Below are 16,176 nucleotides of genomic sequence, written 5' to 3'. Positions count from 1 at the left end.
AAAAAAATTGTAATTATAAACTAATAAGTTAAATTAGAACAAGATATATTGAAAAGAAATTGTAATTATAAAATAAGTTAAATTAGAACAAGATATATTGAAAAAAAATTGTGATTATAAATTGATATCTTGTAATCAAAGTAAAACAAATCAATAATTCAAGCTATTTTTTATTAATTAATTCTTTGTATTGACTAATTGTGTTGAATTAAAAATATTTTTATTAGATCCTAAAAATTAGTAACTATATATAAATAAAATATTTTTAATAAAATTAGGAAAGAAATGCTCACAAGATTCTAAAAACTAATAACTAATTATCATAATAGTTATTATTTCTATCCTTAAAATATTTGAATGAGGTTTATATAATTTGTGTCATGATTGCTACCACATAACATTTTAGGTGACAAAAAGTCAATAATTTTTAAAATATAGAAAATTTGTGCCAATAAATCTATGACCAACTTATTTAATATCTTCATAATGATCCAACTCATATAATCCCTTTAATGGTGTCCCAAACCTATGCTCAAGTAGTCGAAAACTATAGATGTACCATGAGGCACTATTTACATGCCCTCAAAGACCCCTTCACCAATAATAAATTTGGGTTTTCCTTTGCTTCATAGTTTTTGGGTTAGTTTATTTAGTTAGTATGTAGTTGACAATTAAGTTTTAATGGCCTCTGGTGCCCAATGTTTGTGTGAATATAACTACATTTTTCTTTATTGTTGTTCTTGTGCAAGAAGGTTGCGTTGGGTTTGGAATCCCTACCTGCTGCTCTCCTTCACATGCATTTTCATGACTATTTTGTAAAGGTAAGCTTACAGTTCTCTAGTCTCATCTAAATAGAAGGTGTATAAATTCAATGTCGCAACATCTAATGTCTATGTACTCAGACATTCCAAGCACTATATTGATGCAAACTACAATTGTAGACAATCTAGACAAAGCTTTGATAAGATTCCTTAGTCTCCACATACACTTACCAAAGCTTGGGAAAACCAAAATCCAATGTTTAAAATACTCGTGATTAATACAGTGTTCTTGTGACCAAAGTGATGTTTCGCTTCTTGAATTCCTAGGATTTTCTTTTTCTTCGAAAATTACAAGTAGATGGCGGGCATTTGCACAAGGTTTGGATAACTTGTTTCAATTAAGAATTATGATGAATTTTAGCTGAAAGTTTAAAATGAATTAACTAGTTTTGTGATGTTGTAGGATGGATTTTATAAAATCAAGAACAAATGAAAGAGAAATTCAAGATAACTAGATGTCTTCATAAAGGAAAATATTGGAAGATAATATTTTATGTCAATTCGAGCAAATCTTAGATAACATTTTATGCTAGTTAAGACTACCATTTCTGAAACTTGGAGATTTTGTATATATTTTTAGTTCTTTTCGATTGGATTTCATTCATCCAAAGAGCAAAGAAATAAAATCCATAACCTCACAATTTCGACATAAAATTTTAAATTAAAGTTTTTGGATATGGTTGAATAATAATGAACATTCTCTACCTTCCCTTACATGATACACAAGAGTTTTTATAATTTATATATAAAAATCCAAAACTCCATCGTTACTCCTCCAAAACCCAAACCAATATCTTCCCACATCAATATCTTCTCTTGTAATTCCTTTGGCAAAAAAGAGCAACCTAGACGCTTACTCACTCTCTCCATTTCTGTCCATATCTTCTCTTGTAATTCCTTTGGCAAGAAAGAGCAACCTGGACACTTACTCTCTCCATTTCCGTCAATGCTTAGTCCTTCAGCGCGACAGAGTAAAAAAACAAGTTTGGAAATTATAAAGTGAAGGAAAAAGGCCTGAAGTGTGTTTTCAAATAAAGTGCGTTACTTCCAAAGATGATGACAACTAACTTGACAAGCTCTAAGATTTTATAATGCACCTTAAATACCTCATCAAAATAATAAGTGAAAATAAGAGAAATGTACTACCTTTAAAATAATTCTCATATACCAGTCTCCCATGAATTAGTGAGATTTTCTATATATGGTTTAATATATTTTTTATGAGTACATAATAAAATAAATTTATTTAATTAAAAATAATAAATATAAATTTGGTTCTTTTATATATATATATATATATATTTTATTTTATTTTTATTTATTTATTTATTTTATTTATTTTATTTATATTATATATATATATATATATATATATTTTTTTTTTTTTCTGAATTGGTCTACTCCTATATTGATACAAAATATGCTTACAGCGAGGCAAAGGCCTCGAGAGTTCTAGCCCACGAGACGGCATGCTTACAAAAAACGTTTGATAAACTGACCAGAGGACCTACATAAAGACTTGCTTCAGGACTTGAAATAACTGAAAACCATAACAGAGAACTCAGTACCAGGACAGTGACCAAAATCTGACCTGTAAACAACATGAACCAAGACAGTAACCAACAAACAGGGAAATGCCACCCACGCAGGGGAAATCGGCCCGTAAAAAGTTGGAAAAACCTGATTCTGGGAGCTAAAAACATGAGATGACCTTGTATCCTGAGGGGATTGGACAACTGCCTTCAGCATTTGAACAAAACCAAAAGACGCAAACCTGTTCAGTCTTCATGCTATGTTGGAGGCTGCTCTTCAACAATGCGGCACCCGAATTGATCTGGTTCTTCAAACTTCGAGGATTGGCCCTCTTTACTTGAAGGACCTTCTCCTGCAGGAGCACTCGGGCCAACATGGGTGGTCGAATCCTGAATAGCAGAGCCCCCAGTGTCCCTTCTCTGAGAAGTCACAATCACGAGGAAACGTTCTGGTCTTCCATATGCTGGTACTGAAGAGCCCCTGGATTGACTGTCCCCGAACCCCCAACATCCTCACTCAATTCTATAGTGACCGATGCAATGAAGGAGGAATTGCCAAGACTACAAGGGAAGCAGAAGCGAGCCGTGTGCGTACTGGAGTGGTGAGAGCGCACCTTTGACATGAAATGCCCCCTTCCTCTGCCACGACCACTTCTGGTCGCAGGATAGCTGTTAAAGCCGAAATCCGAAGCCTCAGATGAAGGGTCCGAGGTTGTTGAGGACGCCTGGCGGGGGACCCGGCCACGAGAGCTGCCTCTTCTGCAGCCCATCCTTGTGCGCTCTCTGGGCATGTTGAATTGAGCTGGAGAAGCAGAACAAACAGCCAAAGAGGGGATTGCGAAGTGGCGACAGAGGAAGATGCTAAACGGATGAATTGGAGCGTGAAAGCACGGATAAGTATTAGCTCCTCGATCCAGAGCCAGACAGTGCCCTGATCTGTCTCGAGAACAAGAAGCTTCAACCTTGCTATGCCAGCATGAGCGAATGGGGAGAACAAAAGTGAGGACCGTGCCGAGCACCATTGCAGTTAAGCTGTCAAACTGGCGCGCTGGAGAGAGCTGCGTTAATGCAGCATTAAAGATGATTGTATGAAACAATAACTCCTGCCTCCTGCGCTTCCATCTGGCGGCGGTGAGCGGCCACGCGCCCACCCTCCACGCCATCTTCGTACTACGCTCCGGACTACTCACCCGCATCCGGGTGTCTAAATATACATAGTTATTAATGTATTATTTTTTCTTTTTATTTGAATATATATTTTTATTATTTTTAATATAATAATTTGATTTAATTTGAGATAATAAATATAGGAAAGTGAATTGAAGTTATGTATAATTTTTTAAATAAAAGTTCTTATGTTTATATGTACATTTATTTTAGAACATGGTTTTCAGAATTTTAATTTAATTATCTATAATTATTAGATGGGTGGTAGGCGGCAATCTCTTTGAAATATTTTCAAAAATATAGCTTAATTAATAGAAGAAATGACCATTTTTTTTGGTCACTTTAAACCAAACCTAACACACATTTTAAAAAACTTCAAGTTTAAGTTGTTTAATCTACAAAAATCAATTGCAACAACAAGTGCTTTTCAAAGCAGCGAATCCATTAATTCAATAAAAAATATATTTTAAATAACAACAAATCCCAATTTTAAAATATTTTTAATAATAACCACAAATCAAAGATTAAAATCTATCCAAATCCATTACTGCAATAAAAAAGTATATTTTAAATAACAACAAATCACAATTTTAAAATATTTTTAATAATAGCCACAAATCAAAGATAAAATCTATATCAAAGCCTCACAATTTCAACAATTCTAGATTAAAAGTTTTGGATATTGTTAAATAGTAATGAGCATTCTTTGCCTTCACTTACATGATACACAAGAGTCTTTATGATGTATACATAAAAATCCAAAACTCCACGGAAAGCAGATTTTTATTTTAATTCACTACTATTTGCTCAAAATATATTGTATAATATATATGTTATTTTTATATCTGAAGGCTTCTGTGATCCATATTATGAATGTTGAGAGATTTTTCGGTAAAAATCACATAAAGAAACTATAAGTGGTGTTTCAAACCAACCAACTAGTGTGGTTCATCTTCACGAAAGATGAAGAACTAGATCATGGCATGATCCATATTATGAATGTTGAGAGATCTTTTCGTAAAAATCACATAGAGAAACTAACCAACTAGTGTGGTTCATCTTTAGGAAAGATGAAGAACCAGATCACGACATTAGATTAAATAGATGAAGATAGTGTTTTCTAGCTGTTAGAATAGAAGAACTAACTTTGACTAAAGAAATATCATTAATTAATAAACAAATTTTTTTAATTAAAATACAGTGATAGATGGAAATTAATTGTAAATAAAGAATTAAATTAATTTTATTATTATTATTTTAATAAAAACTAAAGTTAGTAATAATAAAGTGAAACTTAATTATTCTAAAATAAATAAATAATTAAATATTATAAAAATTTAGAAAAATAAAAATAAATAAATAAATAAATAAATATTATAAAAGTTTAGAAAAACAAGGTAGGATACTATTTTTATCTTTATAAAATAGTATTCAATTTTGCGATATTGTTTATTGATAAAATATATTATACTAATATGAACATAGTTTTTATTTTTATATTATAAATAAATAATTAAATATTATAAAAATTTAAGAAACAAAATAAGGATACTATTTTTATCCTTATAAAATAGAATTCAATTTTACAATCAAGATCGATATTATTTATTGATAAAATATATTATATTAATATCAACATAGTTTTTATTTTTATATGGAATTTTGATTAATCGCTTGATCCATGAAAAAAATTCAATAAATTAGTTTTTTTAATGAATTAATATTTATATTTCAATTTCTTAGTTCATGCTAAAATAAGATTATAAGATTAGATTTATTTATTAACTTTTCATGCTAAAATAAGATTATAAAATTAAATTTACTTATTAATTAATATTAATTTAACATTAGTGAAAAAGTGTTATTATTAACATTAACTAATGTATTAGTGAAAAGGTTTTCTAATTGCAGTTTACTTGGACTCATTTTAAAGTAAATAAATAAATAAATAACATGCAAAGATTGACCCAAATTATTATGGAAAGTAGAGTACGGTGTATACTTGAACAAGAACTTGCTGTTATGATTGTGAGGACTCGAGTGCATAATGGAATTTCTCCAGATTGACCGAGAGAGAACTACGTGCCAGATAAGGTACAACGTTTAATCTCGTTTCCATCGCTAAAAGGATTTAAAAGCTAAAATTTGCTTGTGGAACATTCTATCGCCAAATTTTCAGTCCTCAGTTGAAATATTTTATTAGTCTATGAAGGATCCCTTGCTGGATATTTTTGATATATTCTAGGATCATATTGATGTCTGATAGCAATCCAATTGTCCACGGTCTTTGATAAATCTATTTTATGGGAGCAGGAGGAACATGCACAGGATTGGGATGAGGATGGATGGATGTGGGTTCGATCCGGTAGAAGCCCAGTTAATTTGGGCAAAACAAAGCGAGCACTGTCTCTGTATTTCTCCAAATGAACCGGAAGCCAGAGAAAGTTCGGAACACAGTATTTGACATGTGAGAATATTCAGTTACTGGATTCTTATCGTGCCTGAAACACCGTTGTATACTGTTGTGTGCAAAATACCCATAAGCATTTCTAAATAAATGGGCCTCTAAAAGTGATGTTTGAATCCACTACGGAGTTCTCCCAGGGATAAATTAGATAGCAGAAATGTGCCCTTTTTCGTATTTTTTCTTGAGATGGGGTGCGCTTTCCTTGAGAACAAAATGATATGGGGATTTGCCCAAATGCATAATTATGAATTGTATTTTGACCCAATAGGTTTAGAGATTGAAGCTTCTCAGATGATGTTTGATTATCATTATCTGTTCTTGAAAACACAAGAATCTGGGAAAGCCCAATGGTATTTGGGAGTAATTTAGGTATTTTATGAGTTTGATTAATGTGGGTTGTTGAAAGCTTTCTGTAAGATAGTATTTTGAGTTCAAAAAGATGACCAAAAAAGGCCTTTCTCGCCATAATTTGGAATCCTGTACTCTGCAGCTCAGCAATTGGAGGCCATTTTTACCATCCTCTGAAATCCCTAGTCTAACGCCACAGGTCTCGGCATCATCAGCAGCAACGGCTGTCTCCTCTGATTCATCGTCAAAGCAGAAGTCTTTTGATCTTAATGGGTTGATGGAAATGTTAGGTGCCATGTCAGAAACCCAAATGCAAAGGGGTACTGGCTCTGCAAAGAAACAATGCTTATCTGATAGAGGATCTCATAAGAATCTCTGTGATTTTATTGATATGAGCAAGCTAAGCTTATTGGAGGACGATGGGAGGAAGCCTTTGAGCAAGGCCCCGAGAAGAGAAGGAGACATCGAGAAAATCAATAGTTTTGATAGGCATTCCCACCGATCGATACCCCCCATTTTAGCCGCTCATATCGCTAGAAAACGGAGGAGGAGAGGATCCTGTTCTGGGTCTGGTAGGAGTAGCGATAAAAGCCGAAATAGGATTCATGGTTCTGATCCACCCACAAGAGGCGTTTCTGCAACCTATGCTACTTGTTCAGATTTCCCCATTGCTGGAACTGATTCAAGTGGGGAGCTCTTTTACTATGGGATGGCAACTGGGCGTCTGAGATGGTTGTTCCAGTAAATGAAATGAAAAATCCTCTGATTGCTTTTAAGAGGGAAGGAAAGGATATTGGAGGAGAGCACATTTTCTCTTGGCAGGGCATTGATATTCAAAGCAATGAATCTGGTTATGGGAGTGAGCCTGGGTATAGAGGTGATGAAGAGCTTGGGTACGGTGAGGATGGGGCTGGTGACGAACTGGACGAGGAGGAGGACGATGTTGAGATCACCTGTTGGGGTAATTTATTTTTATATAATCCAGCCTCGGGGAATGATGCTCAATCAAAATTTGACATGTCAGAGGACGATGATCAACTCCTTTTTGAAGGTATGTACGTTTTGATCTGTTTACGTTCTTTCATTATTTGCAATGAGTCGAAACTTTAGAGGAACAAAGAGATAAGGCCCACTTAAAACAATTATAATTCCTTTGGAGTTTGTGGCTTCTGTAGATCAACTTTGGCAAGCCACAACTTGCCCAAGTGTAAGAATTGTTGCTATAAGTAGGTATCTATGTTATGATTTGTTAGCATTATATAAACCATTGCTCTTCATTCATGTTAGAAGAACAGACTGTCCTTTCATTTGAAGCAACCCTTCTTTGCATGTCAAATGTGTCCTCTGACAGGCATTCGATTATTTCAAAGTCCATATCCTGATCACTCTCTTTCTGTAAATTCAGAGACCTAAGCACAGATAAATTAAGACGGGCAGGTCTTTTGTTTAAAGGGCTTTTCAATCTACAATTTGTCTTTGAGAAACCAAGAGTACTCTTTGAATTTGCGAGAACTGGGTGAACAAAGTAATAAATTGAAAGGTTTATTGACATGCCCTCCTTTTATTGAACTACGCTCTTCATGTTGTAGCCCTTATGTGGTTAGGAAAATGCCCTCCAATAGGCACACATGTTCGATTTTTATCTTTCAATCACATAACCTGCAGAGGGTCTATTGAGAAAATTGTCAAATATCCAGCTTTCTAGTTGATGTTGATATTGGGAACCATATTGTGTAATGTGCGTGTCAATTTCATGTCAGTTATGACTGCCTTTGGAGTATCAGGCCAAACTTTCTTATTGCACTTCTACTTCCCATGAAATGGGTATACTTCTAACTAGCAATTGCTGCTACTTTCTGTCTTATATGGACTAATGCTAGGCTTGGGTATAGTTAATCATCTCATAATTTTGTTTGCAGATCACATGCAGCTAATTGGTAAAAGTGCTTCACAAGACCAGAGGGTGCATCACAGATTCCGGCGGAGGAGGCAGGACTGGAGAATGGAGTCCCATGGGAGCAGACATTCTTTGGTGTCTCGGAACAGTTGAGTGGGTTTTGCAGAATGCACATGGAGTTTTGGTGAATTCCAATTCCGAGGTGTGTGTACTGAATATATTCTGAACTGGTTTGGAAGTAGCATAATGATGGGCTTCTGATAAAACTAGAATATCATGTACCTAATCAAGATTGTAATTTATGTGGAACTTTTGGTTATGAAGTTCCCATGTATTGAGATGTCCTGTTTTTTCTTTTTGCTATAAAGGATTTTCTAACTAGATATAAATATTTATTGGTCTAGGGCATTTGTGACGCTTGTAGTCAAGATTGATAAGGCCAGTTCTGATTCTATTTTAATCACATAAAAATCTTATGCAGTCTACTTCTTTCCAGCAGGTTCAACTGGGAGATACATGTGTGGTAGAATATAAAGTAATAGGTGTATCGAACACTGTGGATACATAATTCTAGCGAATGTGAATGTGCCTCTCGGGACTTAAAACTCTGCATATGTGAGTAAGTTATGGTAGTGGAATGTATGTTAAAGGACTTTATAGTGACTTGAAGAAATGCTGGTAAGTGAAGTTACTGGATTGGAAATAGACCAGTAATCATGGCATTTTAGACTTGCATATTCGCATGTCAGTACAGCCTTCTTAATGGATGTTCATTTTTAATGCTGATTATAATCTAGGCTCTAGCCTATCAGATGGCCTGTCTATTGTTCAGAGAAAGGACAAACTTTGAGCACTCATAATCAGGAACAAGTCTATCCAAATATTTGTATCTCTGGTCCAATTATTTGTACCTCTAGATTCTGATTGAACATTTTATACCTCTAGGTCATTATTGAATGCTTGCTCTGATATAATCGATAGACAAATCTATGCCTGGGATTATATGCAGGCTACTGCATTCCTATGCCTGCAGCCTTCTTTGGAGAGCTAGTTTCTCATTTTAGTTGCAGGCATACATTATTCATACAATCCAGCAAAGGAGCTAAATTAAGATTGTCCATAGCCTGTCTAAATGCTACTTTGCACATGTAGTTGTATGAAGTTATACATGAAATAGCATTTTGTCTTTTAAATTGCGACTTTTCAGTACTTGTTAAGCTTTATGTCAAGTCATAACAAATTTGAGTGGGATGGCAAAATTACGAATCTTCAAGTAGCTCTTGATCTACTTTAAGGAGTTTATAAAACTTATTAGAGTTCCTTTAAAGAAAATTGTTGAAGGTCTTTCACCCAAATAGATTGGCAGATGTGAAGTGGCCCAACTAGTGGTAAAACAAGGTTATCTTTGCATTTATGATTTATTTAAGTTGGCTTCTTTCTTGGCACAATGGAAATGTAGCAAAGATTAATATCCACTGGGGTTCATGATTCCATGAATAAATAATCCCAATGTGGATGTCTTTTATTGCAAAGTCTTCATTGCTTGTTTTTATAGTGAAGATTTTTGATTAATAAAATTCTTCCCAGATTTCAAGTTTCAACAATATAAGTTAAAACATGTTGCTTTTTTCTTGATCCTAACACATCATTTGGATTAATAATTAGATGCTCCTCCTATTTGTTATCTACAGAGTATAAAAATTCTTCAGAAAAGTCGCATGTTTTCTAGTATGTAACGATAAGTAATATATTTCTGTACTTCTCAAAATATGAATTCTAACAGGATTCGTGAGCTTGTAGCAAAAGGAAGAAGTCCATAATAGAGTTTGCTGGACCTTAGGGACACTAATAAGTCAAAAACATAAAGTTTAGGCCCACAATGGAGCTCTCAACTTGCAAAATAGATTGCATAGCAGAGTTGCAAGACTGATCAACACTAACAGAACCCATAGGCCCCTCGACGAATTATGTAGGCATACATCAGAACCTGTAGGCTTGGAATGGTGCCCAGTAGTAATTATAAGGTCCTGTAAGTACTCAATAAAGTATACATTTGCAACAGAGCCCACTAGCTTGCTAAAGATTTTCTTGGACTGCTATTAGACCTCGAACGAAAGATGCCTTCCCAAGCATGTGCATTCATTCAAAATGTCTTTCTTCTGAGGCATTGTGCCACCAGAATCTAGGCTATCCTGTGCAACTTTTCCTTGCTTATGCCTTTCATTGCTTCAAATTCTCCTAGCTAATTTTACATGGTTTATAGTTACTATGGGCTATATTTGCCTTTATTAATTTCTATGACTCGTAATAATTGATTGCGCCGAAGAATTTACCGTTTACTCAACCTTATTACATGTATCTTATGGCAGTTGGACTGCCATATTTTCCAAATTGTTAGCAGGTTTTTTTACATCCCTTTTTTACATGTATGAAATTGACATCTCCAATATCCCCTTTAGTGCTGTTATCTCTTCAATCTTGGCTTTAAGAGTCTAGTGACTTTCAAATTTAGAATTTTTGGAGTGCATTAGGTTGATGCGAAGTTCAAAGTCCCTTTTGGTTGTCCTGTAGTTATTCCCTAGTTTAATAGCCAACTTTACAGTTGTGATTATGGCTTTTGGTCTCTCTTTGAGGGGTACTCCTTCCATGAGTCTTCCTAGAAATTGTATTGCTCCCCATTTGTGACTTTTGAGAATGTTTGATACTTGAGCAAGTCTTTTCTTGGGATCTTATTATTTCAAATATTGGTTCCTTTAGAAATTGAAGTACTCAGTTGTTGTCTTCTAGTTGTACCATTGGGGCATTCTTTGTTTTAATAAATTGTGCCCAAAGTTGATTCTACTTGCTACATAATTCTAGAACATCTAAGTTCCTAGAGTGGCACTTACAATGTTTTACTTCCTTAGCCTTAGTGATCTCATTTATTTTGGTTTACAAACCTTCTACCATGCTAGTAAGTGCCATTTCCTTCCATCGCTCGCATTTTCACATAATAGGTACTCTATATCTTTTTAGGTCCTCCACATATTCTATAAGTGCTACTATAGTTCACTAGAATAAATTGACATGGCCTATAAGATTGATTTTTCAAGCTTCAATCTTTCTACGAATGCTAGTTGCCAATATGTCCAAGCATTTATGATTTAACCTTGTTTGACTTTTTTAAAAATTGCTTTCTAGTTTGCTGTTGTCTGCTTCTTCTCTGCTAATAGGCAACCCATTATTGTGAAAAACTAACACGACAAAATCTTGATTCGTAATATGAGTATTGAAAAATATTTTTTTTTTTCATTATTTAACTTGTCCTTGTTGGTTGGAAGGTATTTACCAGTGTTTTTTGATATGCTGTGCATCCATAATTGATGATTTACCAACCAAAAGAGTTTCACCCTCAAATTGGGGGCAAGGGAGGTCACTCTCAAAGTGATTTAGATCTTGTGAAGCTTGCCTTGCCAACTAGCTCTTGTTAGTTTCCTAGAGCTTCTACAAGAAGGATGAAAAAATATGGTGACAACAAAAATCCCTTTTTCAATGCTATGGAGGCTTTAAACATGTTTGTTATAGATTCAGTCATGAATTTCATGAAAGAGGTCGAGGAGAAGTTATTTAACTTATTTTTAACCCATTGTTGCCATTCTTCTTTCCCAAAGGCCTGAAGCACTTTATGGAGAAATTTGCATACTACCTTATCATATTCTTTGGTCATATTCAATTTCATCAATATACCATTTGTATTCCACATCGTTAGTGTATGCTAATATGTATAATTTATTAAGAAATCATGATACAGCTTGGTCTCTTTCACCTCGACAGATCCTCCTTACCCCATTGAATTAATGCGGGGAGAATATGTTTGAGTTTGATTAGGACCTTGGTTGGGATTTGCTACCAAAATGATGAACATGATATCAAGTGTGAACTCTAATAATGGACATATGGGTAAATTTGAGTTATTTCAGAAGGCTAGTTGATGATATGAGGATTGATACGAAAAATTGAACTCTGATAACAAATGTGTAGTTAGATTTGATCTATTTCACAACACTAGATGACACTTATGTCTGGGGATCAATCCAGGTAGTTGGATCAAGTCACAATTGTATATTTGTGCATCCTTGTAGATTTGTCACCACAACAACAATAGATTTAGATAGGATCATATGTAGAGAAAAATTGAAAAACTATATATAGTGTTTACTATTGATACAATAGATTGTACCATTGCCAACATAATTTCCCTCAACTACTTAGGCCACTTAGAGGAACATTGAGATTTACAGGGTAGAAATTATAATTTTGACTTATGTAATTGGATTCCAAAACTCTCATTTGCTAACATTTATTTTTGAATTGGAAATTTTGAGTCCACCTGAGCGTGTTATAGAAAATCTTTGATTTTCTTCTCTCTATAATCTATGCTTCCAGCGGGGCAAGGTCTTATTACAATGAAGCTGTTAATCGGTTAGAACTAATTTCAATTATAGAAAATTTATTTTGATTACATGTCACTATCTTTTTAACAATGTTCAAAATTTACACTCACCATTATCAAGATGGTTAAGTTACTCATTGGTTGAAGGCTTTGCTATTGAGTTGAGTCAACTAGTTTGGTAAATGTTGATTTCATAGAATTGTTGTTGATTGTGAATCATTTAGTCGAATCAAAGTTGACAAAGGTTTGGTTGACAACCAACAACCCCTAACGATTCCCGTCTTATTATCCTAAGGAGAGGCATGGCCACCTTAGAGATGGTTAGTGGAATGGATGAAACCTTAGGCGGTGGTGCACCTTGTCATGCCAACCACGTGTCTATCTCTATCAACACTCCCTTTTCTTTAGACCTCTCTACCAACTCGATGGAGGGCCTTGATAGCCAGAACCCTTGTTGAGACAAATGGCAAGGTGTCAACCATTGAGAACGTAAAGGTTTTGGTGGGAAACAACCCATGATCCATGGGGCATTGCCTCAATACTTTGGCAACTATCACAGATGCGCAATATCAAGGGAACATTTCACTACGTTGCTTGATTCTACAATAAAAGATTAACCTTAACAAAAACCATATCAAGCTAGGAAAATGAACAATATGCTTCTTGCTTTTGAACAAAATATGGTTTTGAGTCTCCTAGAGACGGAATAAAACACCTATCCTGGATTATATGCTAAGCGCTAGAGAAGTCATTCCTCCACAACCGTTTGTCACCCAAATGCACAGCCTTCCATTTTAATTGGGATTGAGCATATGGGCTACACGAGCTATCAATCCATTTCCATGCAACCACAAATTTATGACAAAACCAAAAGATATACATAAATGTTGTAGCGCGTACATAGAATGCACACTTATGCTGGGCTAGGCAAAAATAGTGAAGGTGTCAGTGGCCTGCAGCCAATTCCCTTGAATCAATGATTGAGCCCTGTTACCCACATTTTTCTCCAAGACAAAAATAGGGTAATCAAAGAATCTTGAGGGAATTTGCAGCACAGATGTCTGACAAGCTCCTTCCTGATTTGGCAGCTCAAGATTTGCATGTATTTTTCCTAGTTCTCGACCTTGTTGAACCTATAATCTGTTCAGACTGGAGGGAAACGTTTGATATGGACCCAGACCCTTTAAATGAATTGGTAGGACACATATGGTTTTACAAAGTCTGGTTGCTACTATCTCAAGATGCAAAATTCCTTGTCTATCCTTCTTAAGGTTCCCATGTCAGAGACAGCTGAAGGAGGTAATTGTATTGGCATGTTCAACGCCTGTTGAGGGGCATCCAGAACAAATAAAAGTAACAACTGGTGAAAGGAGAAGGTCGTATTTGACGGAAGTAGCCTTGATGCAATCACCAAATGTCAAGCAGAATATGATTACTTTAGATTCTTTTGAAAGGTGCCTATTCCGCTGATTGTTTCTTGATTAGCACCAATTATATTGATGGAAGACAGTAAGGATACATCATGCCCTTCCTTGGAGACAGTTTTGGGGACTAATGTAGAATTTTGCATTCTGAATCACAACTCTCAAATAATTACATAAGATCACAGAAATACTGTAATTATTAGTGGTAGGGTCTATTAGGTGTAACCGTGTATCTAATAATATCTTTATTGGAGCGTAATGAAAGGAAGCTTGAAGATCATAATCTTTTCATATGCAGGACCAGCATTCACATGAAAAGGGCTGCCTTTTGTTTACATTTGGAGAAGCCTATAGCAGCATCACTATCCGTTGAATTTCCACAAAATTTTGTAACTGCTTGAACGAACAATCTGAAACTAATGGCAACTACAAACTGAAACCAAAATTTCTTTTCACCAAGACACAGAATTTCTCGACACGCATAATTAAACACAATTATTATTATAGGGAAACCCAACTGGGAAAACCCTCTTCTTTGCTGTAGTATTTTATTAATAAACTTGAGCAATTGAATCTCTTACAAGGCAATCTGAGAACAAACTTGTTCTCTACTGTACTAGCTTAAACTCCCTGCAAAACACTTGATTCCAGTTCCTAAACCTTGTGCACCAGTAGCCCTATTTCCTAGCGCACTAGGGCCTAAATCTGTGCGCACAAAAACTCCTATTTTGTAGTGCGGCAGGTCCCTATTTCTGTGCACACCAGATCTCTTATTGTATAGGACGCAGCTCCTAAATCTGCGCGCAAATCTGCTCAAGCAAACCAGTGCGTTCTTGCTCCTCAAGGCTATGCACACCACAAGCAAAGAGCTCGCTCTCTCACTAACTTGTGAGGCTTGCTTTGTCTCACAACCTTGTGCACAAAACAATGATGAATACATGTGCCTTCGTCCTCCTTTTATTGATTCGATCGATGCTATATCTGGCGAGTACAAATTTAGAACATGAGTTGAGATTGACTTGTTAACTAAGTCGAACTGCTAGTTAAACTTGTCCTTGCTTCAATCAAGACTGAAGCTCCCAATTTCGTTCTCTTCCAAACTCGAACTGCCACTCGATCTGTAGTCAAACTGAAGGAAGGATCCTCATAACTGGTTTTCCAACACTACGCATGAATTTACCATCTCCGTGAAACTTGTCCATGGTCAAAGGAAAGACAAACTGTGTCTTTCTGACCAAGGCATGAGCCAGAAAAGACCTTCTCTCGCTACACTTTTCAACACTATCAGCAGAAATAAATCAGCTTGTTCTAGCAGTGTTAATAGCGGATATTGACATGTATGTGTGGCTGTTGAGAGAAAGGCTACATCCCATTTATTTCCATGACTGCTGATTGCAAATGGCATATATATATATATATATTTCTCCTAGAAAGACACAACCAGCAGATGAAGCATGGTGTGAATTCAGAGGGCTGAACAGGGGTTTGCAGAAGCAGTTGCATGAGCAGAACAATCTGACCTGGGGCTGTTCCAGTGGCTTCAACAACTGGATATATGTTTGAAGAGGTCTATACTTCACTAGACCTGTAAGGATTAGATTACTTGAATCCTTACACTTGATGGAGATGGTTGAAGCCGACTTGTCCACTTTGGGATCCATGTATGCTAGGAGAAATGGGTTGCTTGCATATTTATGAACTCGGCCATGTCTTGAATACCTTATTCTTTCCCTTGAAAGTGAAGGTTCTTTTGTAGGAGTGTGACTTGCTTGATTAATAAATTTTATTTGCCATTTGGTGACCCTCTGAAAGATGGACTGCCCAATTTAAAACACCACTCTTCTTTTGGAGAGCCTTTGAAGGATACGTAGGCAGATTGGAGGATCACTTACCCTTATTGGAGATTAATTGCCGCCTTTGTGCAAGACAAGCACCATGTTGGAGAGGTCCACTTGCTGATTTGTGGGACTGTACTGCCCAATTTGGTGTCCCCTTGGGTGATGCTATTGAAGTGTGAGCTTGTTTGCCCACCTTGGAGGGCTTCATGGCAGGTTTGAAGACTTATGGAAGGATCCGTGCACGTTGAAG

The 16,176-nt window shown here is 35.6% G+C and overlaps 1 protein-coding gene across 1 annotated transcript; it reads left to right on the top strand.

The window, feature by feature from the left end:
* Positions 1-5,560: 5,560 nt before the first annotated feature.
* LOC149223774 (LYR motif protein) lies at positions 5,561-9,423 on the top strand. Its single transcript, XM_089385918.1, is given in 4 exon segments — positions 5,561-7,039; positions 7,042-7,386; positions 8,255-8,434; positions 8,729-9,423. Coding segments are annotated over 3 exon segments (1,089 nt in total). The 5' UTR covers positions 5,561-6,426; the 3' UTR covers positions 8,386-8,434; positions 8,729-9,423.
* Positions 9,424-16,176: the final 6,753 nt, after the last annotated feature.

The sequence above is a fragment of the Pinus tabuliformis genome, chromosome Q, assembly GCF_031772625.1.
Source record: "Pinus tabuliformis cultivar Carrire ecotype Pingquan chromosome Q, CPIR1, whole genome shotgun sequence".
NCBI lineage: Eukaryota > Viridiplantae > Streptophyta > Pinopsida > Pinales > Pinaceae > Pinus > Pinus tabuliformis.
Note: the sequence above shows the minus strand (reverse complement) of the source record. Positions and strands in the feature narration are given on the sequence as shown.